A 25,574-nucleotide genomic window follows, 5' to 3' on the forward strand; every position below is an offset into this window, starting at 1 on the left:
AGTGGATTTTGAATAACTTTCTCTGGTTCAAGCTTTTGTGGTTTTTGATTCAAGAGGCACTGTGCCTAACAAATACACTAAAATATACTTTGACATGGGCTGTATGGTTTTGATGCCATAACTAATTGACACCTCTAAATTCATTGTTTTTACTTATTTTTTCATATTAACTTAACATTGGTTTTGTCTGCTTCTGTATTATGCTCCATGTAAGTCCATTTTGGGGAGTTTTTTATGATTTACTTGCTATGTTTTCTAAAACTGTATTGCTGCTCATGATTATTTCTAGGCATGCTACTTAAAGCAGAAAAGCATCCTGACTTTTCTAGCTGTGACAAACTAGTAAATAGAATATATGTATTTTAAACTTAAAACACCTCTGTGATGAAATAAGAATTTATTATTCTTCCTTCTTTGTAAACTTCAGGTTCTGGATGAGATTTCTGAGCATGGCATTAGGATTTATCAGCTCCCTGATGCAGATTCTGATGAAGATGAGGAGTTTAAAGAACAAACCAGAGTTCTAAAGGCAAGTTTTGCTCTTAACTTATTGTTTTGCTGTAGTAGTTCTTCAAGCCTACAGTATGCTTAAAGATACATTATTCCTTGAAACTGTGTTGAAAATTTAAATTTTCTTTGGATGTTGACTGAATTATAATCCTTTTGATTCCAGTCTCTGCTTCTTCACAGTTCCAAATGTAGCATATTGTGATTTTTTTTTTCTTTTCTCTTTTAAATGTAAGCGATTCTTCACCAAGAACTGTGGTTTGCTGTCTGTTTTCTGTCTCAAACCTTTTACCAAGCAAGCAAATGTCCGTGTGTTATGGTTACTATACTGATTAACAACTTTCCTCGTGTTAGAGCAGATAATAAAGGTTTTACTGAAGTAATTTCCTCTTTGTGCTGTGATACTGGCAAAGGTGCTTGAAGAATGTATCTGAAATTCTCTCTCCAGCTACTTTAATCTGTATCTGAAGTATGTTTTTGTTGGCTCTTTTCCATGCATGATGTTATGTCAGATGACACATTATGCCCAAACTGTACTTCAACAAGAGTCAAGTGTTCCTAAAGCAAAGTGTCATTTCCTTTTGTGCCTCTGCTAAGACAAACTGATCCTAACAGAACTACAGGTGTTAAGAATGAGAGGTTGCATTGCCTAGAATAGGATTTGTCAGATGTGGAAGGATTTTAGTAGAGTGCCTTTGTCAGCATTTTTTCCCCCTTCCCCTGTCTGTTAAAACTTTTTGTGCTTTCCTTAAAAGAAAACAAATCACAAACAAAGTAACCAGTTAAAAATGAAAACAATAACATGTTTTGCTCTGTCTCAACTAGGCGAGCATTCCCTTTGCTGTTATTGGATCCAATCAACTTATTGAGGTGAAAGGGAAGAAAATCAGAGGCCGTCTGTATCCCTGGGGAGTTGTTGAAGTTGAAAATCCAGAGCACAATGATTTCCTTAAACTGCGCACAATGCTTGTGTGAGTAATGGCAAAATTATCCCATCTCCTGTGGTGATGTAACTGTCACAATGACTGGAGATGTATAAAACCATCAACTCCTTAAATCTGAACGAGCTCTGGTGGCTCTGTAAGCGGCTTCTGAGCCCCCTGCAGCTTGTTTTGCTGCTGTAATTCTCTGACTTGGGAAAATAACTTTCTGTGTTTTACACTGCCAGAGATGCATGACAGTTTTTATGCCTTATGGGAACTGATTTGATGGGTTTATGTATAAACTGATTTTTTTTACAGTGCACTGAGTGGGGGAGAGAGGCTTTTAAAATACCTCTCAAAGCGATTGATTGAACTGTGAAGAGTATTCTAAAGGCAAAGCTCATTTTTCTTGGCAATATAGGAAATCTATTGAATATGATACTCTGCCCCTTTATGATTTTAGCTGATACATATATTCTGCCTGTGTAGATGGTTATAACTGATTTTTTTTTTCTTTGTTTTAACAATGTCTCGCTATTGTTGGAAATTGAATTCTGTTGCGGATTTGATTTCAGTCTCTCTTGGGCAGGGATTGCCCTCTGCTGGTCATTGGCAGCAAGCATTTTTTTTCCTCATTTGGCAATTGGAAATTGTTAGGCAATGTCAAATGTTACATGAGTCGAGGAGCTCCACCTAGTTCTCAGTGACAAGTTATACTTAAGAATACTTAAAAGTCAAGAAATACTTTAGGAATTAAAGAATCTTTCTGAATATTTTTCCCCAAGTCTTTTAATGCTGCAAAGACTGGTATAAATAATTCCTACAAAGTAACCGGTGAGCAAGAGGAGGACAACATCCTTTCAGTCTTTGAAGAATACTGGTGGGAGGCACTGAAGTATAATTTAAAGACCAATAACATGAAAGCAGAACCCTGGCTAGCTTTATGGCAGGCATGGTCTGTAAGGATTCTTTTCCCAGTAGATACATCCATTATATAAAACAAAAATAGAAGATAAAAGGGTGTTTTTCTTCCTTTTGGCAAGAAGGCCAAAGTGTTCAATGGCCCTTTGCATCTTCCAGAACGCACATGCAGGACCTGCAGGAGGTAACCCAAGACCTGCACTATGAAAACTTCCGTTCGGAGAGACTAAAACGAACTGGAAAGTAAGTATGTGTGTGCCTCTGGGCTCTGCTGGTTGCAATCTCTTATTTTGACACTGTGACATTGGCCTTGCTCTTCCTCTTAACTAATCCCACCTGTAAATAGTTATTTCTCATCTATCTGTGCCGCATCTTTTTTGATAGTGACTTATTCTTGTACCCAAGAATACAAGTACTTGGCCAACCATTCTGATCATAAAGGAGGAAGGAAATAGCCTACACAGCTCTTTTAATGATTTACTTTTGTACCATGGATAGTGAAGGAAATCTCTTGATTAGCGTAAGCAGCAAAAAAAAACTGTAGCAGTGAAGAAGTCCAATTTTTAGTAATGGAGAATGAATAACAAGAGTATGAGATAAAGATACCTTATTACTAAAAGGATACACACGTTTAAGAATCATATGTCTGAATTTCCTCTGTGTGGAATCATGTAGGCCTTTTCATTGTTGTTACATTAGCTGAAATATGAGGCTTGAATCTGTTCTTTAAGATATTTACTTTTGTATTTTATACCATCGATGCGCTCTTTTGTTCAACAGGCCTGTTGAGGAAGAAGTGGTAGACAAGGATAGAATCCTCCAGCAGAAAGAGGCTGAGGTAAGAGGGAGCTTCTAGAACTGTTGTTCTTTCACGTAGCATGCTATGTTCCAACTTCAGTATTTACGTCAGCTACTGCCTACAGAGCGCAAGATTGGAGCTGTGAAGGATGACAGACCTAATCTGAACGTACAAGTTGCCCATAAAAAGTGTTTTGTTTATAGTCACTTGCATACTGTGGATGGTAGGTAGCATGTGGTCTCTTGGTTGTGGGCAGGGTATTTATCACTTCCAGTTTGTATGCTAATTTTCCAGAAGGATAGTTGCTATTTTTTAAGTATTGAAATCAATTTGTTTGTCATCTACATATGCTGCTTTGAACAGTGTGTTAGGGTAGGCTGATATTCTAATGTCATTTCAGATGTGCATGGCTTACTATCAGCATGTTACCAGTAAATTTCTTATATCTTGTGGCTATGGAGTAGGAAAAGGTTGTTGAGTGTGAAAAAACCACACACATTAATTATATCATGGGATTTTTAACCTTAATTTTGACTTGCAGCAAAATTTGTAGTATTTCTGTTGTACCAGTGAACTTATGGATTTCGTGTTTTCAATCTTTTATTTCTTGTGCTGGTTTCAAGCTATTACTGGGCCTTTTAATGTAACATTTTAATGCTAAAGTTCTAAAGACTCAGAATTTTTAGCCTAGTATTTAAATTCAAGTAGTACACTGCCAATGCTTATGACTGCTTGCATTGTGAAAACTTAAGACTTGCTGCCAGTTGGAAGAGTGTTTTTTCTGTTCATGCTTTTATCCAGTTCAGCTTGGATCCAAGTCCATAAACGCAAGAAGGCATGACTTAAAAGATCAATGCATATATGCAGTGATTTGGAGTAAGAAATAAACTACAAGCATTTTTGTGTGTTTCTGAGTTGGAAGATTGACTCCCATACATGGAAATTTTTGAAATATAGTTACTTCAGTCTGTGCTTTTCCTTTTTCCTTTATAACATCCATATTTAAAAATAGCCAACCCTGGTTGGCTACTGGCTAACCCTGGCATGTTGACTTAAATAGCAAAAAATTTTCCTAAAACAAAATGCAGCAGCAGCAGATTATCACCATAACTAGTAGTTACTAATAGGAATTGCTGGTGGTTAAATAGACTGCATCTTTATCACTGTATAACTTTATTTCAGGAACATGAGCACACTTGTTGGTCATGCACTTAAGAGAGTGGAACTTTGCAAGCGTTCTGTACACAAACTGCCTCCCAGTTACTGATGTGAGTGCAAATCTACAGCACACCATCAGCTGGCACCAGCAATACCAGATGCTTTGGAAATGTCAAGAGCATTTTTAAAGAATGTTTCATGTTTGGTTTTTGGTTTTTTTTCCTTTACTTTCTTAATGATTCCAAGATTCAGGCAGTAGACTTTGAGAATTTAAGTCATAGCTGTTTCTCGTGTTATTTGAACTATGCAAATTTCATATGTCAAGTAGTTAAGTAGAAACTGGGATATCCTTGTAGGACAGTTTGTCTTCAGTCTTGCATCTTTATAAATCTCCTATAACCATTTCCGCTGGAAACTGGGGGAGATGTTCCCTTGTCAGGCACATTATTATATTCTGGCCACTCTGGGAAAGTGTATATACAGTATTTAGTATATATGTATGTAATGTATTTTTTATACAACATGGCTTAAAGGGCATCTTGAATTTCTTGGAGGGGGCAGTCTCTGGAAGTTTCCTCTGGGGTGAATCACCTCTGAATAACTGCTGCTGAAGTTGCAGAGGATTAGGTTAGAACTTGAAAAAAAACCCAAATAGATTTTTTAATTTTTCATTCTGCTGTCCCAAAGAGATCAAGAGGCTTTGCTGAATCTTCTGTAGATAAACCACTATGAAGTCCCTTCATCTCCATATCATCCCTAAGGTTCAGACTGGGAAAGGTCTGGGGAGGAAAGAGGCACAGAGGAAATGGGCTTGCATTCCATGGCCTTTTCAGAGAAAACAAATATCCATTTCCCCTCCTGTTTTGCATTCCCATCAGCAACGGTGCTTGAAGTTCTATTTACAGTTTTGTGAGGTTTATATAACCTTGGAAGGAATGAATGCTTGGGCTAGTGCCAGGATCATCTTTATCAAGACATCACTTTTGCTAAATGATCTTTTATTATGCCAAAGGATGTGGTCCACAGTTCAACAGTTTGGAATTGCTAATCTGTCATTTTGGATTTACTGCTCAGTGTGGTTGGGCTTCTTGCTCATTTGCAAGTGATAACCTGTTTTCCTGAACTGGGAAGTGAAAATAAAAATAAAGGTATCCATGTTCCTGGCTGCACGTATGCTGTAGGTCAGATTATTTTGGTGTTGTAGCATAAATGGGCACAACCTTAAAGTTTGTAGTGTTGGGCCTATTCCTATTCTGAAAATATATGTTTGTGGGCTGTTACTGCCCAATATAGAGAGGCAGAATGCTTCAGCCTTCCTCCATAAAGTGATCTAGTGTTAGTCCTAGGAGAGCATAACGAGAAGAAATTGGTAATCGATTGTGAATGGGAACCCCTTAGAGGAGCTGCAATGAAGAACAATGTTCCTTTATTTGGTGGGGTTTGCTTTGGTTGTCTTTTCTAGGGGGATAATGGCTTTTATTTTGCAGTTTTGAGTTGTCCTTGGAAGGAGCAATGCTTGCTGCCCATGCAGTGTGATGGCTGTGGCCATAGTGACTTGTGCTATTTACAATGTCAATACGTTCTATGAAAAACATTTGTCTCAATGTTAGCCCCTTTTCCCATACAGTAAATTTGTTAGGAGTATCGCTCCTGTCTGAAGTTAACAAGACTAGTTGACTTTTTTGGTATTGGGAGTATTTTTAACCAACAGCAGCTATGATGGGAACTTCCTGATTTACTAGAAAATCCACTGCAGTTTTCCATCTTGCCCTATTCTTGCAGCTTCTTCTGTTATGAACTTTCTTATATAAAGGCATGGGCAGAAATAATCATACTTGGTATGGGGAGGGGAAGCATCTCAGTGGGAAGTAGGTATTGTTTGGTTTTTAACATTTATTTTCCTGTGGAATGTGTTGAGTTGCCATGGAAAAGCCACTTATTCAGACAAGAGCAGTACTTGTTGGTATTCTGGGCAAAATATACTACAGGTGAAAAGCAAGGGCTATGTGTCCAAAAGCCATTAAGAAGCTGTATGGTTCACTTCTAACACTGTAACCTTAATCTCATTTTAAGTGTTTGTTTCTTTTCCGTGTTGCTACTGTAGTTATGTGCTGTCACTAGCCAGTAGTTATGTGAACTACATTTTGGTCCTGACATAAGCAAACTAAGTGGAGTTTTATACCAAGGTTAAATTTACCCTCTGACTTCTGTTATCTGGGAAGTCACAGGAATTACTTGTTTTAACAGATTTCCAAACATTGTTTCCTAACTTCCTCATCATGTGCATCAGCTGTATGCTGTCATGTTGTGGTATCCATTCTTTAGGGGATGAATGCAAGTTCCTGCAGAATATACTAATGCTGCTCTTACAAGGGAGAGGGTTTGCTGCTGAGCAAGATCAAAGTCATTTTATGCCTTTGATGCTTGCAGTCACCAACAGTGAAGGGAACACAGATGTTGACATGACATCAATTTGGTCTTCTGTGTGATCTTTTACATTCACCTTTATTAAGAGTAAAGGTCTGTCTATGCAGTAGGTCTCGTAAGGTGAGGATGTGTTGGTTTTAGCCTGTATTGTAACATGTCAGAATGGTTCTTCTGTCCAGTCCTCCACTTGAAGAGGAATTATGGAAGAGACTGATGTGGTGACCACTTTGAGGACAATACAGCATAAGTCTTGGGTTTTTTTAATTTTAATTTAACACTGGAGCTGTCAGGATTCCTGCTGTGCAAACCATTTCCTCTCCAGGATATTTGTGTGCATTCTCTCTAAGTTATTACCTCTGACTTTAGCCCTGTGGTTATGCAGCCAGGTTTTAGTTTGTGGTATCTATCATTACTTACAGGTTATCTGCTAAGAATACTGTTACGAAACTGATAGTTGTGAGTTTGATTAGAGCTCTTGAGAAGCCAGTGTTACAGCAGAAAATAACCATTCTGGCTTGTTTGTCTGAACGTATCAGATGTTCAACAAAAACGACAACAAAATGCTGATGCAGCCCAGGATGCAGTGAAAGATAAGTGTGCTTGAGAACCTCTCATTTTATTTTTTTGCCAACTTTCCTCATGAAAAGGAAACTTCAGTGACTTCTTGCTTACTAATGGCCATAGGAGACATCAATGTGCTTAGGTTCTTTAGCAGGCTTTGTACTTGTAAGTTTTTCTACTGAATTAGCTAAAATAGCTTTAGAAACTTGCCATTATTTAGCTAATGGATAAGACTAACACTTCATCAGTAGCTCTCAAAAACACCATGTGGAAATGGAAAATCTTCCTACAACCTCAGTGTTAAGAGTGGACTAGGTCTCCTAGTGCTTTTGTCCTGCCTTACGTTTCAGTCGTATCCACCATCTGTTTTCTTTCATGGTGTGGGCATATTTTTTATCAATTAAGGTTAAGAAAATGCAATACTCAATGCTGTATTTAAGTCTTAAAATATGATGTTGGCTATTAGCAGAATTCTGCATTTGAGCAATCACCATAATACATATGCAGCAGCATCTTCCCCTGTGATTGCTGAATGGTTTCTATTTTGGGAATGTTTCATGGCTCAGCTTGGAGTGCTCTTGAGAAAGCTCAAGCAGGCGAGCTTCCAAAAAGCTAGTTTTATTCTGATGGCAAATCTGCAGAGAGGCAGTTCAAAAGACCAGGTGTCTTGCATTTTTACAAGCTGATCCTTGAAACTTTTCTCCTTTTTTGGAGTGTGGAATCAAAGCAACTCTCATTTCTGAGAATTTCTGCTTTTTTTTTTTTTTCCCCTCCTCCTTCCTGCAGCATTATGCCATCTTTCTGATCAGAAGCCTTTTTTTTAAGTGGTTAGCAGAAAGACGTAGATGGGTCTACAATAATCATTGCAGACTTAGCTGTATCTCATGCTTTCCCGACGTTAACCTCCTTTTCTCAGAGTGCATCCATGCTGCAGTTACAGGAACCTCAATTAGCCTCTACTGAACCCTGTGTTGCTGCAGCAAGAGAATGAGTACCAGTATATAAGCCAGCTAGTTTTAGGCAAGCTCTATTATCTTTGGCTATGCTGTGGTTTTTAACTGCTTAGTTACTCTTCAGTTTCTTACTCTTTCACAAATCTGTGTCTGAGACCAGGCAAGAAAAAGTGATACTGGCATTTGCAATTACTTCTTCCCTGTTCTGTGATGTTTATTTCTGTTTAATAAAAAATAGCTCAGCACCACATACGTGTAGCCAAGCATTTATTGTAGATATGTTTGTATTGAATCTGATGGAGTAACTAGTATTGCAATAGTTAGTGTCATTGACTGGATGAAAATACAGTACAATTGCTTAACACAGTGCTTTTAGAGTTGAAGAGTTTCCCTCTACCATCCAAAAATAAATGAAAGAAAAGCTGGATATATTGAAATCTACCCAATCATGCTAAGAATAATGAAAATTTGCCATACAAGGCTCAGATCATTGCGTGATCTCCAGTTTGAGATGGACTCATGTTTTATACAATGTGTATGGAAATCACAGCCTTTTTCTTTTCCAGCCTGTAAGATAGGGCACTTGCAGTTGTGTCTGTGGAGCTTCCCCACGTGCATCTGGAAGGAAATACTAATTTGTAAATCAAATTAGATGTATTTGCATATGCATTTTGAATATCTGTATTAGTGTTTCTTATACTTGGGAACATTTATTTGAATTAATGGGGGGATGTTTGGGGGGAAAAAAGCATTATATAATAACTGTCCTTTTATGAGATGAAAATTAACAAGTGTCATAAGAAAATGCCTTAAGAAAACAGTTGTTTCCAGGAAAAGTCATTGTTTAGATGTAGAAATATTGGTGCTTAGTGTGTTTAGTCTGCCTTTCCAAATTTTGTAAACATCTTTCAATTTCTTTTCAGAAGTAGTTTTTAAATTCTGTCTACATGTTTGGCTGTTACTGTTGTTACAAATTTGCAGAGCTCTCTGGTTAGCCGCAAGATGAGTATTCATACATGACATGCTTTGAGCACTTGTATTGGAACAAAAGAGCACTTGTATCAAGCTCACTCCAACACTGTAACTCTTGTACACACCTGAAGGGCACGTTTTCTTCATTGTAGGTTAAATGTTGATTCCCAGGTCTGCAAGCATAGCTGGCTTCAAAAGATTTGTATTTTATTGCTCAATTTTCATTTTAAGTATCCTTACAAATCTGTAAATCTTTTGTGAATGTTAGATGTAATGCACTAAGGAATTAAGGATGGGAAAACCGAGGTGTTCAATTGTGTAAATTAATTGAACTTTTCCAATGGGACTTGTGTTCTACTATAGAAAAAAATGAGAAATTTCCTGGATTTTGGCCTCCTCATGAAATTGTTTTAAACATGTGGGTGTTTTTCTCTTACAGCTGCGCCGCATGCAGGAGATGATTGCACAGATGCAAGCCCAAATGAGGATGAAGCCCGGTGATGATTAAGATGCTTGACATCTGGATGCATCAGGTATTATGTTTCTGACTTTTTTACTCCTCTTTTAGAAGATTTTCCCAATGATCAGTGTTAATTTTGGCACTTTGGACTTGGTTCTACACTACTTAGGAAAAAAAAATGAGTGATGTCCTGGATAGACTAGAAAATAATATCTATGCAAATGTTACCCTTCCAGCTGTTTTTAAGTTCTATAAAAGCTTATCTTCAGTGCCTTATTTTTGGATCATCTGGTTTTGTTTGTTAGCACAATCTGTTCAGAAAATTGACTATATCCAAACAAAAGTGAGTGTGTTTTGGGGTATGTAAGCTCTGAATTTATATCATTTTTTCCAAAGAACCCAACAGAATTTTAGACAGACTGGTTATCTGTACTGAATACAGACTCCCTTCATGTTATATATATCTATTAGTGGGATCAAAGTGAGGAAGGAAAAAAATCCTTGTACCAAATATTCATGCTTTCTTCAGAATGCAGCTCTTCTGGTATAATTCTTCTTTTAAATGTAAGAACTAAAAAAAAATAGAAGGATATGAGGAATCCTGTTGCTTAATACTTCAGTTTAATACTCCAGTTGTGATTGCTGGTCTTCTGGAATGTAAAGCTTGAATAAAATGGATTATATTATCCCTTATGACCCTGTGGCAGCTGCCAACATTCCAAGCCTAAAATAAGGAGATTTTTTGTTGCCTTTATTTGAACCTTTGGTCTTCCTGTTTATATTAAAAAAAAAAAAGAAGAAAAAAAAAGTCTCCTAAGGAATAAACTTATTCATTGGATTCTTATTTAAGCAGAAGTTGATGGTTTTACTGGTATGTGCACTGTTATCTTTGAGTGAAGTAGTTAAGGGTAAAAAAGTAAATTCAGACTCAGGTTTCTTACTGTCACAATTCCAAGTCTTGCAGATAGAGGAGTCTTCACATCATGACTTCTAACTTCCATACCAAGATGTATTTTCCCAGAGCTGGAAATCTAAATGCTGAGGATAACTTTGTGGCTGGCCGTGCAGTGTATGTGATAGCAGTGTCTGACATAAAGCTCTAGCTTCCTCAGACAGGAGCTGGTAATTAAGCAGCCTGTTAAATATTTTAGTCTGAACTGGAGGTCCCAAGTTCCCATGGTGAGGTTGCTATCATATGGCCAAACTCTGACCATTGTGAAAATGGCTGCTTGATGCAGGAAACCTTATGTAGTGTAAACGATTATTACTGATTCTTGCAAAGGAGCTCAGTTCTTTGGCAATGTACAAATCCTAATCGCATGGCATTTTTTAAACTGCTACTTGGTGAGAAAAACCTGTGCTCTAAATGTAAGAGGCGTGTCCATAGTTGTTGCTTACAAAGTACAAGGTGGCAAATGGTGCAGATGTACTTGGAGCTCTTTCTTCCATTCCTAGATACTGGATTTGCTGTGAAATCGCTATCTGAGGGCTATTAGGTTGTAGTATTTCCCACTAATAGATAGCCAGAAATGGCACCAGATTCGCTGCATTTCACAGCTTCTGGCAATACTGGATATGATGTTTATAAAAATGAATTGGAGCATGAATTTGCAGCCAGGGCTACATAAGTAAACAGAGCTCTGAGTATGTCATCCACGTCCATGTGAAATGTTATTTTGTGGATACTTTACATTGCTAATCTGGAACACGTCTTGGACCACTACATGTGTTAAGCAGGAGAGCTTTGCAGATTTAACTGAATGTCCTCATGATCCTGTTGTGATTTAGTTTGAACTGAATCTTCAGAAAATTAGTTGGTCTAAAATACTGAATGTGAACAAATTTGAGAAGGATTTGATGCAGAGGTCCTGCTCTTTATTTGCAATCTGTTAAACTACATTTCCACAGCTGCTATGGAAATAATTTTGTTTGACAGATTACCTGTAGGAAAGACTTTTGAACTTTTTTTGTTACCCTTCAGTTACTGATAGATAGATAGATAGACAGATAGATAGATAGACAGATAGACAGACAGACTTCTAGCATAATTTGTTGGCTAATATGTACAGTCAGAACTGCAATTGCAGTCCTGCTAAACCACAGTGTTGATGTATGATCCTGTTAGCACGCTGAAGTGAATCCTCACCTAGAATTTAGCCTTAGGGAAGTTTCTCTCATCCATGTTAAACGGCTTTGCAGTTTAGGAGGAAGGATGATTTCAACCTCCAGCATTCCCATCAAATTTATTTGCTGTGTTTTATTGAACTCATTATGTCCAGAGAAACCAGGAAAGTTGTAATTAAAACAGTAGTTACCAGAAGCAAACTACCTGCAAATTTAAATATACTTGATATCAATCTTTTTGTTCTATCACAGTTTACCCTTCAGCATCTCTCAGGTTCTAGTTTTACAAGAACTTTAAAGAATCAGCTCTGCTACTGAAAACATTCTCTCCTCCAATTGCTCTTTTGCACCTCCTTATCTTTCTGCTGAGAAAACCATGTAACTTTACAGATAATTCATGTAAAAATTAACATGTTCACTTCTCTTTAGATAAATATTCAAAAGCACCTTCTTAAAGCAAAGATATTTTGTGAAAAGGGAAGTGTGGTGTAAATACCTCCATAGATAAGAGCTGGAGAGTAAACAGTAAGATAATGAAATGTGGTAATATCCAAATATGTGAAATACCCGCTTCTGGTTTCAGATATATTTTAGGGCGGGGAGAAGATTGCTGAATGCTTTGGGGTTTTCTGGAAGGAGTCTGGCATTGCATAATGATTAAGAAGTGCTAAACTCAAATCCTTGCCAAAAAGACTGAGGAGTCAGTATTTTCATAAGGTGCTACACAGATGGGATGACTGGAAGGTCTGGTTTGCCTGATCCCTTTTGAATAGGGGCATCTTGAAAGGTGTTATGGAAAGAGCAAAGAGAGAATTTACTTCAAGCAGTTTCCTTTACTTTCAAGACTAGAGTAAGAGAAGCATAAGGCAAGTGACAAAGGCAGAGATTCTATGTAGGGAATATGTTCAAAGCTTCCAAAGAGAATGGACAGATTTATTACTGCAGACAAGTAGAAATCTGAAAGGGAATGAAAGGCAGCAGTGGTGGAAACTAGGACAGGGGTAGAAAAGGAAGATGATTTTGGAAACAGCAGTGACCAGTGTGCCAACTGCAGGTTTTGACAAAAGCCTGTAAGTACAGACTTACTCTCCAAGATGGTGGTGACTGAGAGCAGCCCTAACCTAGGTGTGTTCATCTACATTTTTGTCTATTTCCTCTCTATATTTCATAGTTTCTGTGTACAAACAGGGCATGTGGGGGTGTTTGTAGCAGGCAGTGAGGGCACAGCTAGATACCAGAATACTCTTGGAATAAACAGGAACAATTCTTCACCCTACTTTTGATATACTAATCTTACAAGTCCATGTGAGGCATAGTAAAGACTTCAAGGCAAGCTTATTTTTTCAGACTTTTTGCCTTTAAAATACAAGACACTGCTGCAAGAGTGTAGGAGCTTATGGCTTCTTACATTTGACAGTTCAAATGAAGGATTGGAGAGGAAGGAGATGGAGGGGTGGAGTAAGTTACCAAAAACTAAAACAGATTTAGTTTTATTTGGATACTCTAATATGAAATGCTTTTGAAACTAGTCTGCAGTAATTCCAGCAGCATATTTACAATTTTCTGGACTTGTCCATCTCAAATGAGCCATTATTATGAAAACCTGGCATTATTTTTTCAAATGAAATGCTTATTGATGGGTGTTTCTTCCCTTTCCTTCTCTGTTTCTGAAAACCTGTCTCTTTGCAGTCTGTTTTTGTCCTGTTATTTTTACAAGTCTGAATTGTCTGTCTTCTACTCAGCTTCAAGATCATACTGGGACAAATCAGTAACAGAAGCCAGGCTATGAAAAACAAATATAGCCAGCTGGAAATGTATTTATGGTTAGGGAAATGTGTGCAGAAAAAAACCAAACCAAACCAAGCATCTTGCACTTAAAATATCTGTAGGATGTTGAAAATTCCTTTAGTATAGCTCATGATTTCTACAAATACATTAAAGCCTCTGAGCTCACCAACACTGTTCTGATTCTTGGTAAGAGCAGTGCTAAAGGCATCAAACAGCTAGTTCTTTCTACCAATGAATTGACATCATTTAACAGAACAACACAAAGTATTGTCATAGCAACCAGCCCTCTAAAACGATGCTGCTGAATGCTGAATTGATCTGATGAAAAATGTCATTTGAGGAAGCAAAGATTGTGTTGTAGCTTTTGGCAGCTGAAATTGAGAGCCTGGAGAATGGGAAGCTTGGGCAAATTTGTAGTATTTGGAACAACTGCCTGACACTGCCAGTGGATGTTTCTTTGGCTAGAAACTAGATTAGAAGAGTGCCATTGCTCTCCAGCTCTTTTCAGCTCTTCTAACTGTGGAGCTGTTCAGCTACCCCTTCACTGATGGCCTGGCACAAGTTTTTGTTCCCTTTTGAGAGCAGATTTCTGATAGAAATTGTCATTTTCCTCTGCTACTGTACAACTGAAGTACTGAACCTGTGTGGCTCCATAGGTCCTTGAAGTTAACCTGTATAGAAAGATCTTAGCAGGGTCCTTCAAGACCCAGCTACCTTGTCTCTTGTGCCCACCTGCTCTTGTGTATAGTGTGCAGAGAGCAAGGCAGGCTTCAGGTGACAGTTATGTTATGGCTTTTAATCCTTGATGTAGAGACCAATAATGCTTTAATTTGAGTTTGTTCTTGTAAAAATAATACCTTGCATCTCCCTGTTAGTCCATACTGCTCTCAGTTGGTGAAGCAGTTATGTTCGTGGACTGTAAGTAAAGCATAATAAAAGATTATGTTGTACTTGGATTGTGACCTTGGCAGTTCCACAGCATCTCTCTGGCCTTTGACAGAAAATAGCACTTTGTTAAAACTGTGATCTTCAAAGTGTTGTACAGAAGAAAAATGTGTAGCATTAATATGATAAATAAATCTGAAGTATTACTCAAGTTTGTAAACCTCCTGTACCTAAATATCCTGTCTTCTGTCTCTTAAAGAATCTTGCTTGGATATTTATCTGTCTTGGCTGATGACTTTTGCTATAGAGAAGTATAAGGTGTTGCTACAGACTAGCGAAAGGAAAAGGAGCAACCTTGAAGTACCAAAGTCATGAAAGGATGACTGAAGTATCAGGAATACAAAATATTACATGTGTGAGTGACAGAATGAGTCAAAACTAACAACAGGACATTGGTGTCATCCAGTACGCTTCTTCCTTTTGCAAAGATGCCATTTGTCAAAATTGTTGTTAATGATTGGCCACTCAAAGCTACAACATAAAATGGGTCCTATTTGAAGAAAAAATTAGGTCAGAGAGAAAATGTAACTGCTTATAAAGCAAATTTCTCTCATTGAGAATTCAGAAGTGTACATGGAGAGATGTCAAGTTGCCCTGGAAGCAGCTGAGAGGCAAACCCATTCCTTCCTAAGGCGTTCAAAACCTTTACAGATGTAGGATTCCGAGCTGTCTGACCATGTGCATCAGGGTGCAGGTTTATGTAGTGCTAGTGCTACCCAAAAGTTTTGCTTTAATGGTATACTGCAGAAACATATTATCTTTCTTAAATAATGGTATGAATTCATGTTGCAGGCATTTAGTAAAGCTATGTGTTGGTGAAAGGAGTATGGGGGCCTGTGCGGTTAGTGTAATAAAACTGGAAATCAAATTTGTGAAGAACAGTATCAAGCTAATGTATCATAAAATATTGTCTTATAAGAAGATTAGGAAGAAACAGCAGTGGAATGAATCCACAGTGAAAATACACAAACATGACTTTGCCCAAGTGTGTTCTACAAGCATATAAAATGTGAATATCATGTTGCTAATGGTGGTAACATCAGTGCACAGCTGTGCTTATAAACTGAACCTTTATGTTTATTGGAAATTCCAGTCTTTTTGTGAGTCTGAAACCTCAGTTATGGTTTCCTCTTGAGGTGTTTTCTGTAACAGATTAGAGTTAGGCAGGCAGTGACAGAAATGTAGTTTCTTTTTCATACAGTGTAGCACAACAGATTAATTTTGAATTTGAACTGTGAATTTAGTTAGCAATGCGTGGACTTTGGCTTTAAAGCCTTACTGCTGGCTTGCTTGTTCTGGTTTGTATGGGAAGTGATGGCCTCTTTAAAATGTTAAGTAACTGTGTATTGATCAGAATTCCCACTTTGAGAATGGCAAAGAGCAAAAGACCCTGATACCAGCTTTTCTTGCTCCATATCCCACCAGTAGGCAGCTACTGTAATCTCAGTGAGTGTTGCACTGTACTTTACAAGTGAGTTGACAGAACAGTGTTTTCCAGGATATTTCTTTCTTCCATCCACATGAATATTTAAGGATATTTTTTCCTATTTGAAATGAGTATTTTTGTGACTGGAGAATCTGAGGTGTCACTTGAATCCCAAACCTGGCACAGCGTCTTAAGCAGGGAAAACTGGAATTGTGCTTTCTTTGTAACAGCCTTCTTTCAACTGTATGAATACTGCTCTATGAATGCTTGGAAAACTCTATTTGCTTTGCTGTTTCACTTAAGCAGTGTCATAAGAGTGTTTGTGAGTGACATCAAGTAAAAGTAAGCAGTTTGCTGCTTACTTCTAGCCCTGTTTTGTTTTCCCCAGCAGAAGTAATACCTCACATAGCAGGCTGAGGTTGGTGTCTTGCGTGTGTTACTGGTGAGATGAGCTGTTACGCAGTTCTTGCAGATGGAGGGGGTGTGGGTGCTTAAGAAGGTATGCAACTAAAAATAAATTCTCATTTATATGCTCTTATTAGACATTTGTGGTAAATATTTGGGACCAAACTGCATCTGCCTCAGCCAGTGTAGTTCTAATGCAGGTCCCTGTGACACAGAAACTGGAGTGTCCTGGTCTTGGTTTATGATGCTTTGCTCAGAGGCGCTCAGGCTGCCCCAAACGCTCTGACAGTGCTGAGAGTTTGTCCTTTCTAATGCTCTTTGTTTTCCACTTCTGTTTGCAGCAGTATTCAGTTCTCTAAGTGGATGGGTGCTCTGTTTTCTTTGCCCGAATGGTAACGTTCAAATGCAAAAGCTGGATGCCGCAGATCAAGACCTGCGTTAAAACAAAGTCTGAAGATCATGTTGTAAAATGGCTTCTTTTATATATTCAATGTTAATCAAGTTATAGTGTATCTTTTTTGATTCTTTTGGTAATACTGTCTTCATACTTATTATGTAGTTTTACTATCCTTCCTATATCTTTTTATACAGAAACTGATAGACTATGCTGTTTGGACTAGTCATTATGGTGGCTTTAAGGAGTTAGTTGCGTATCTGCTAGGTTATTCTGAACAGTTTTGTGGTTAATACTGAAAGACTTTGTGGCCTGTTCACAGTAAATGCATGTGTGCTTGCACAGTATCATAACTCACTTGCCATTTTAAGTCACTGTGTATCTTACCAGTTTTTCATAACTTTCTCTGTGCTTTGGTTACTTTTGAAGCTTCATCTCTGGTGATTTATATTTGTGTGATGTATGAGAAAATGTACAAACCACTGATGATTCGCCAGTGATGCAAAGAAGCTGACTTTTCTAAATCATCGTGCCTTAATGTACCGTAAACACTACACATGCCAAGAACTTCTGGGGATGCCTCTGAAGATTGGCCTTCAGGTCTCAAGTCTTGGTTACAAGAATTTGTCACAGGCATTTTTATCTGTCAGATGAGTGAGAGCATGTTCTGATTATTTTTTTTATATATACCATAACACTAATTTTCATTGAAGTTTTGTAATAAATTGTATGAATGTGGAAAATGTTGAATTTTGGGGTGGTTTTTATTGTTGGTGTTATTATTATTATTTTGGCTTTTCCCAGTGAATTATGAAATGCTGTAGTGGCGTTGTGCACAGTGCGTACTCAAAGGGATTGTGATATTTCCCCTGGGGAATGAAGGCATTTTCTAGAGTTTGCATAAAAACTGCTTTGATTTCATTTCAGAACAACTTTAATAGTGTTTAACTGGAAGTTAGGTAGCAAGACTTTGCATCCTTTTTTTCCCCGTAGTTCAGTAGGCACCTGCTAACACCTTTAAGGTGGGTAAATACCTTAGAAAATCCGATTGCACACCTTACTTCATAAGAATGTTGCTGGTTTCTTTGTTGCTACTCTCTTCTGCATGCTTTGTAGTCTTGTGTGTATTACATATGCATAAGCATAAATTATTTTGCAAGTATGGGATTGAGACACTTTGTCTTCAGTACTAAATTGGAGTGTCTTTCATGTAATTAGCCCTAATCTTACTGTCTAGCAATTAGTGTTTACTCAGGATAGGATTAACGAACGATTTGTATCACAGGGATGCATATTTGGCTTGTGCTTGGAGTTGAACTGCATAAAATGGATGCTACACTCTTATTTCGGTGGCTGCTATAATGAAGTTGAAAGAAGAAATAGAGTGATGGATTTGTGTTCATACAAAGCGTCTTCAGGTTTTATGGAGATTTGAATTGTGTGTCTGTTGAGAGGGCCAAGGTGAGAGGCTTAACACAAGCATTTTCTTATGAGTTGTGTGCCATTATATGTGCTGTTCTTGTTTTTCTTGCAGAATTTTGCATCATATTTTGCAACCTTCTTAAGATGATGTGCTGTCCATTTGTGCTCGTGAAAGCCAGGACAGCCACACCCCTGCTGAGAAGCCAAGACTTTAGTTACATACATTAGTTGCACACTGGATTAGCTCTCTGAACAAAGGTAACATGAAAGGTTGTTCTTTCAAAGCAAACCAGGACAATAGGGAAGCAGACTTTTGATTTTTATTTAAACCAGAGCTTTTTCCTCCCTCTTTTGAAAGCAAGGCACCTAAAGTCACTGTCATAACTTGTGTGGGAAGCTTCAGTGAGCAGATTTTTACTAGTGGATGCTGATTATTACTTGATAGCCTCTGCCTTCTTCAGGCTTCTGGATTCCAGTTGGAGCATTCTGGCTCAAAACCTGAGGTTTATTTTAAGAATTGTCCAAAAAGAGCTTGCAGTACTGCTGGTACCATGAGCAACTAGTTTCCTTTCAACATAGGCTTTATTTTTGTGCCTTTTGATGTTGCCTGATGTTAATCTTCAGTTACATTTGAACTTGGTTTTGTTAAATACTTCACACTATGATGGGATAACACAGTTGTTAAGCCAAGTCTTTGTTACTGTGAAGATCTCTGGCTAGAGCCTGATTTCTGACCTTGCATTTCTACTCCCAGTGGTCTGGGCAGTGCCAGGGCCATGGAAGATGCAGAAACCTTTCCCTGAATTCCAGCCTATCCCTTTCCAGGCTGACACTTCCCAGCTCTGGGACAAAGTGCCCACATATAACTCCTTTAATGACAGTTCAGCAGGATCAAGGAGCACAGGATTGCAGTCCTTTCAGTCTTCATTAGATTTAAACCACTGTGGTAGACTATGAAACAACTCCTGAAAGGTTGATGGGCTTGTTGGTTTCTTTAATTGCGGTGTAGAGTCTCTAATGGTCTGTGGCACTCTGACATTTACAAACAAGCAGATACACTGACAACTACCTGATTTAATTTTTTCCGATGCTTTGAATCAGTGTCTGAAAGTGAACTCGGGATGAGTTAATGCGGTTTCAAAATGTATGTGCCTGGGATTGCCAGTCTCTGGTCTTAAAAGTGTCTCCTTTATTTTGATATGAAGGATGTTCTAAATGAGAAGGTGGAAGACTTCAGACTGTGATGACTACAAGGATTTGGAAAGTTAGTACTGTGGCATCGGTGTCAGCTTTGTTAGAGGGCAGGAGAGGGTCCATGCACTTGTGCAGTCATCACCATGCCAAGCACATCCTGTCCTGTATTCAGACGAGTTTCAAGTCTGACTATTTACTTTGTCCTTGAAATGTGGAAGATGTGACTTTTCCCTGCAGCTGTGGAAGTTGAGGGAACAATCTGCTTGTCCTCAGCTTTCGCATCCCACTCTCCCTGCTTCTTTAGAGTTGAGTTGAGGTTCCTATGAGCTGTTCTTAAATCATGTGCCACTACTGCCTCTGGAGTGTTTAAAATTCATTTGAGTTCTCTCCTGCCTTTTCTTACAAAGTTATGCTGACAGCCTTTACCTAAAATAACTTTCCGTATCACCTCTTTAAAATGTTTTAATGGAAACAAAGCATGCATTCCTACTTTGTACAGTACGGCTGCACTGTGAATCAGGACTTCCCACTGTATTTCGAGATGCTAAATCTGGAAATGCATTTCCTACTTATTCTGTTTGTGTTTTGGGTTTTTCAATGGGTGTATTCCTGCTGAATGCTGTGTTTCTGCTCGAGAGTAGGCTGTGCTTCCTTCTGTCGTGTTTCAGCCTCCAGCCCGGTGGTCGCTGGCACCGCTCGGGGGGTTTCTCCATTAGTACCGCCGGCTCTGGACGTCTTGGGGGCCGGGAGGCGCTGCCCAGGAGCCCTCGGCGGTGATGCTCCGGCCGGGGTCACACTCCCAGCCGTGGGCCCGGAGGAGGCGGGGCCGGGGCGGGCGCGGGGTGGGGCGGGCTCCCGGGATTGGCAGCCCCGGCCCGGCCCCGGCCCTTCCGCGGCGGCGCTGGGGCGGCCCCGGCCGCGCACACACTCGCGGGCAAGCCGGGCGCTGCTGCGGGCTGGGGCAGGGGCAGGCAGGGCCGGCGGCGGCACCATGAGCACCGGCATGCGGTACAAGAACAAGCTGGTGAACCCAGGTGAGGCGCTGGGGACGCGCGGCCGCTCCGCCCCGCGGTCCGTCGCATCCCTCACGCCTCACTCTTTCTTCTTTTCTCTCCCCGGTGCCGGCTCCTGCCGCGGGCATCCCGCCCTCCTCGCTGTGCCCTGCAGAGGAGAAGCAGGTAGGTGGTGGGTCCGCGGCGCGGTGCAGCAGGGGCTGAGCTCGCCCGCCTTGCTGCAGCAGCGGGTGGTGTTCTGCTACCTGGGCACGGCAGCCTTCCCGCCTGGCGCTGGGCATGGTGGCCCTGTTTTAGCTGGGTTCATCCGGGAAATGAGTGCTTTGCCTGCTCCATCTCCCTGCGTTTTGGGTCGGGTTTCTTTTTTTGTGGTGCTTTGGGTGTGTCTAGTAGGTTCGGATGGAGAAAGGCAGCGCAGGGGCTGGCAGAGGCATTTCAGCATTAGGAGCACGTCGCCCCATCACAACCTCTTCCCTCCGCAGCACAGATGCGCAGACAGACCCGGTCCTGCTGCTCTCCTCTCCTGGGTGGTGTAGCAGACCATCACCTCGCAGGCAGCCGGGATTTGGGCGTTAGTACACATCTGTTTTGCTTTGCAAAGCAAATAGCTATTTGCCTTTGAGTTCTGGAGAGAGAGAGGAGTGATGCAATCAGATGACATCGACAGGGTTTTGGTTTTTTTTTTTGTCCTTTATTTGGTGTTTGTAGGGATTTAGGGTGTTTGAGAGGAAGAGGAATCCTTCTCTTCCTGAGCTTGAATGTCTAGGTAAGGGGTTACTAGCAGAGTCCCATGTGTTCCTTAGCACCATCACCATGATGTAGGCAATGTCTGCTGTGTGTGGAAGAGCTTTTCTGCCTCACAAAGGTGGGGATGGAGATGGTGGTTAACACAGCAGGGCAATGCATCAAGTCCCTGCAGCGGGGAGAAGTCCACCCATCCATTCCCAGCTAGCTTGAACTTGCCTTTGAGTCCAGCCTTTCTCTTGAGGCTCTAATTCCATATGCAGCAGACACTTACCAAAACGGTGGTACTACACAGCCATTCTGGACCACAGAAAGGCAAACTGGTGTTGTAGCAGCTTGGGCATTCACCTGGTTAGTGCAGGAGATGGTGTTTCCCTATATAATACAGACTTGGGCACTGAGAAAAGACATCGGGGTATTTTGTGAGCTGCTGATTGCAGTGGTGAGCTGAACAAAGTAAATCCAGGGGTAATAGGAGAATTGGGTCATTGGGTGCATTTTTCCCAAGCTACTTAAAGTTTTGGTAGCATTTTGTTGTTATTTGTATTTGGTAGCTATTTGTAAGTGGTGCTGTTAATTCTTGTTATTTCTGGATGAAAACAATCCAGAATGACTTCTGAAATTGTAGTAAATTCAGTGCAAGCTGTGAACTAGAGGGGAGCTTTATGACCCTCTCACGCCCCCAAAAAAGCCCAACAAAACCACATGCTGTTCTTTAGTTAATTTGTTTTTAAATAAAGAGGGGAGCAGGCTATGTATAAGGCTCCTTTCTGCTCATTCCCCAGGGGAAGAAGTGAGGCAGAGATCAGAGTACTGTGTTGTAGATATTATCATAATTCCTGAGGGCCTTTGTCACACTGCATAGGCAAGAGTGGGCTGGACTCAGTACCCGAAAGAGTTTGTGTCTGCAGGAGAGGGTTCTCCTGGGGCAGAGGAGTTCTCTCCTCAAGCATGCGGGTGTGTGCATGTGCCTTACACCTAGAGCGTAGAATGGGTCTTGCGTGACAGAGCACGGTGCATTATGAATTTGTGCCAGCCATGGATGGTGGAGGGAAACCACGCTGCGAATACCAAGCAATCTGTTAAAATTAAAGTGAACACACAAAACCACAAATGATTTTTCTTTAGCATCCTTTGAGAGCAGGACTTTTCTTGTGCCACCTTTTTCCAGTTCCCTCACGTTTGGCAGCAGGTAACAGTTCCAGAGGCTTGCTTAAGCTGTGATTCTTGCCTGAACTGCTTTTTCAAAATTTATTATAAAAGCTGTTTTTTATAAGCAGTTGGGAAATGAAGTGATCTTCTGAGAGGGCAGTACAATAGAGTGCATGTGAGCAGGTCAGCCTTCAGTAAAATCTTAATTTGGACTTAACTGAGTCCAAAAATAGAACAATGTGGTGTCTTAAGAATGTGTCTTTAACTTCCCCTGTAGTATAGTCAGAGCTGATGCATTTGCCTAGTTCCAGAGGACTCTCTTTTGCAGGTTGGACTTGTAATTGCTACGATTTATTGAAGAAAAAATAATGGTGGATTCTCCCCCTCTCTGGTTTCCAACGAATGGCCTCTTAACTGGTGTATTTGTTACTGAACTCATGCCGTTGATGTTAGTGGAGGCTTGATGCTGGTCTCTGCACACAGAATCTAGCTTTCCAAGAGGAAGGGTTGTAGTTTGAGACCCTGGACTTGGGAGGAACAGTTTGATCTGTAGCTCTATTGCAGGTTGCCTGGTAAGACCAAGCTCCTCAACCTCATTATACTTTGGTTCAGCACCTCTCAGAGGGATGGTTTCTCTCCTGGCAATTTATATACCGCTGGAGCGCTGAGAGGGATTCTCGTGGCAAAACTGGGTAGGCAAATGAAACAGCAACTAATGTTCCATGTGCAGAAGAGCAGGCCCCGTGTAAGAGAAACCGAGCAATTTGTCAAAAGAGCACTTGAGAACCAAACAGGACAAGTGCAGCGGATGGACTCTCTGCCAAAGCCCGAGGTGTTGCTGTGGGAGGAGTACAGGTGAAACCTCCCAAATACCCAGTTAAACTGGAGTCTCCTGGCACACTCCTGCAGAACATGCCTCCTAGCTCATGTTGTTGGCGTGTGTTTGTTTGGGGTGTTACCTTGCTGCTTTTCTGAAGCTCCCTCCTGCTCATTCAGGCCTGTGTCTCTAATGTGCTTTGAAGTCATTGTTTCTTTTTAAATCAGGAGGATGGGAACCTCTCCTTCCCAGGTTGATCTCTCCCCACCCCATCAACTTGCAAAGTTGTTTGGGTGTGGGAGCAGAGACTATCTGGTGAATCCAGTTCTTTCAGTGGGTCTGAAATTACAGGGCTGTGCCTTTTGCATTTAGCTTGGTCCTTTTTTCTACTTAAGCATATTTTGAAGTGGTCTGCTTGCCATTAAAAATATATATAGGCGTACTGCGTATAGAGAAGATGCTGTGCAGAAGGTAATTTGACTGGAGGAATGGTTTCAGTGCGAGTCATTTGGAGGCACTGAGAATTCCTGAATTCATTGCTTTTGTGTTTCACGTTTTGAGAATCTGGGGTTTATATCTTCAAAAATTATATTCACACTCCATTGCTTTTTTCTTAGGAAAAAAGAGAGAAGCAGAGATTTCCACTGGTCCTGGAAAAGTAGATATCACAACAGCAGAGATGTCTTCCATCTAAAATAGCAACCATACCAACATAGTGCATCATTTTAAGGTCAACCTTCAACCATGGCCTTGCCTTGCAGAGGACATTGGCTGATGGAAATAACCCAGTTCCCTGTCAGTGTGTGCTGAACCACCTTCTCCTTTTCTCTACTGTGCTTATGGAGAGATGAGCCCAGATGGGAGAAAGTATGACCCCTGAAAAAGCTATGCTTTGCATAGTGCAGCCCTTAACACACTGAGGACAGCTCCAGTGCAGGTAGTTGCTGATGACAATGAGCAGATTAAGAGGAGAGAGGAGTGGTGATTCCTGTGTCTTGAGCTGGTTGAGGATGACCTTAACATTGCCTTTGATTTCTGTGTAGATACCTATGTGGTGAAAATTGGTTAGCTTAGTTTTGTGAAATGTGATGAGAAGTATCATGTGAATTTGAGGTTCCCTTGTACAGCAATTGTACAACAAAGACCAGAAGCAGAGCTTGGCCTTACAGAATCCCCTCACAGTTTGTGCTGGAGCAGCATGCCTCCCTTACATGTTTGTGGTATTGCCATCTTTCATGTAAGCATGTTCTTTACAATAGCAACTCTTGCAATCTTGTGATTGGAGGAAAGTTCTTCACAAGGAAGAAGAAAAGCATGGAACTTGGCAGGTGAGCAGAGTACCACTGACTCTTAATTCTCTGAGTTAAACCATTTATTTTATAGTTGTGATTCTTTGAATCCTTGGGAGTGGCAATGTGGAACTGTTTTCCTGTGCTGTCTGCCGTGCTCTGTATCAGTGCAGACAGGGTGGTTTTTGCTCAGAGAAAACAAAATGATGTTTGCAGCTGGCGAGTGGGATATTTCACCACAGCTGGATAGTCTCTCACTGTGTCACAGACCGCCCTGGCGAGGCTGTTTCTCTTTGACTCCCCATGTTAATATCTCTTCCAACCTCTGTTTTCCAACCCTGGTCTTACATCCTGACTACCAAGATGCGCCTGCCAGAAAGGGAGTAGCAAATTAGTCACAGACTCTGGAGGTAAATACTGGAAATACTCTTACAGCAGCACATCTCTGTTTGTCTTTCTGATGTCCCAGTGTATCTTGGCCAGATGCAGCACAGGAGTGGAAGCTTTTACTTCTCTGTAAAAAGCTTTGTGTGGTTCATTAATTTTTTTTGGCCTGTTTCAAAAGACAAACGTTGGTCTTTCACCCTCCACACTGGGCAAAGGCTCAGTGCTCAGAACAGTGTCAGGAGCTGGGTGGAACTTCAGCGGGTCAGGAGGTTCAGTCCTGCCTGTCCTGCTATGCATCTGTCTAAACAGTCCTGCTGCAGGAGGCCAGTGTGTCCCACAAATGGGCTGTTCTGGGCTGGGGAGTGAAGTCCCTCCTGGGCACTTTGACTTCTTCCCCCCCCCCCCCCACTTCTTTGTCTGTTTGGCTTCTTGGAAAAGGACTGTAAAAAGAGGTTAGCACATGAACTGCATGGTGAAACAGAACTGCTGGAGAGCTGGGCGCAGAATCTGCCTCCTGCTGCTGCTGCTGCTCTCTTCAATTATTTATGCTCCAAATGGATAAATGGTTATTAGCACAGGGCAGGGGTTCAGCCCTCTCAGTGCAAGTAGAAATCTGCAGTTTATGAAAAGGGGGAAGTAAGTGTTTCCTGCACAGGGATTTCTGTCCCTTGAATTTCCATGAACTGCTTAGCTACTTACGTATGAGTCCAAAATTCCACTGCTTTTGCAGGAATGGCACAGGGCAGTTTTGGGCACATTGGCCAAGTGTGTGAGTGTGAAATGCGGCCTGATC

General features: G+C 40.6%; 2 protein-coding genes across 3 annotated transcripts in view; both read left to right on the forward strand.

The window, feature by feature from the left end:
- Positions 1–17,227, forward strand: part of LOC133221708 (septin-2) — a 36,463-nt gene extending 19,236 nt beyond the window's left edge. The window contains exons 8-13 of one of the 2 annotated variants that reach the window (XM_061370834.1): positions 428–529; positions 1,333–1,478; positions 2,511–2,594; positions 3,132–3,189; positions 9,661–9,754; positions 16,714–17,227. In XM_061370834.1, the coding sequence (XP_061226818.1) occupies positions 428–529; positions 1,333–1,478; positions 2,511–2,594; positions 3,132–3,189; positions 9,661–9,729 (459 nt within the window). In that variant the 3' untranslated portion in view covers positions 9,730–9,754; positions 16,714–17,227. Of the gene's footprint in view, positions 1–427; positions 530–1,332; positions 1,479–2,510; positions 2,595–3,131; positions 3,190–9,660; positions 9,755–16,710 lie in introns of both variants that reach the window. The other variant, XM_061370833.1, reaches the window with a different exon arrangement.
- The window catches only part of SEPTIN5 (septin 5), a 55,935-nt gene continuing 40,017 nt past the window's right edge, over positions 9,657–25,574 (forward strand). Inside the window, exon 1 of the mRNA XM_061370832.1 lies at positions 9,657–9,754. Coding sequence (XP_061226816.1) covers positions 9,722–9,754 — 33 coding nt within the window. The 5' untranslated portion in view covers positions 9,657–9,721. The remainder of the gene's footprint in view (positions 9,755–25,574) is intronic.

Source organism: Neopsephotus bourkii, unplaced genomic scaffold, assembly GCF_033783945.1.
Source record: "Neopsephotus bourkii isolate Nb327-2 ecotype Australia unplaced genomic scaffold, CSIRO-AGI_Nbou_v1 NB_1542, whole genome shotgun sequence".
Classification (NCBI taxonomy): Eukaryota; Metazoa; Chordata; class Aves; order Psittaciformes; family Psittacidae; genus Neopsephotus; species Neopsephotus bourkii.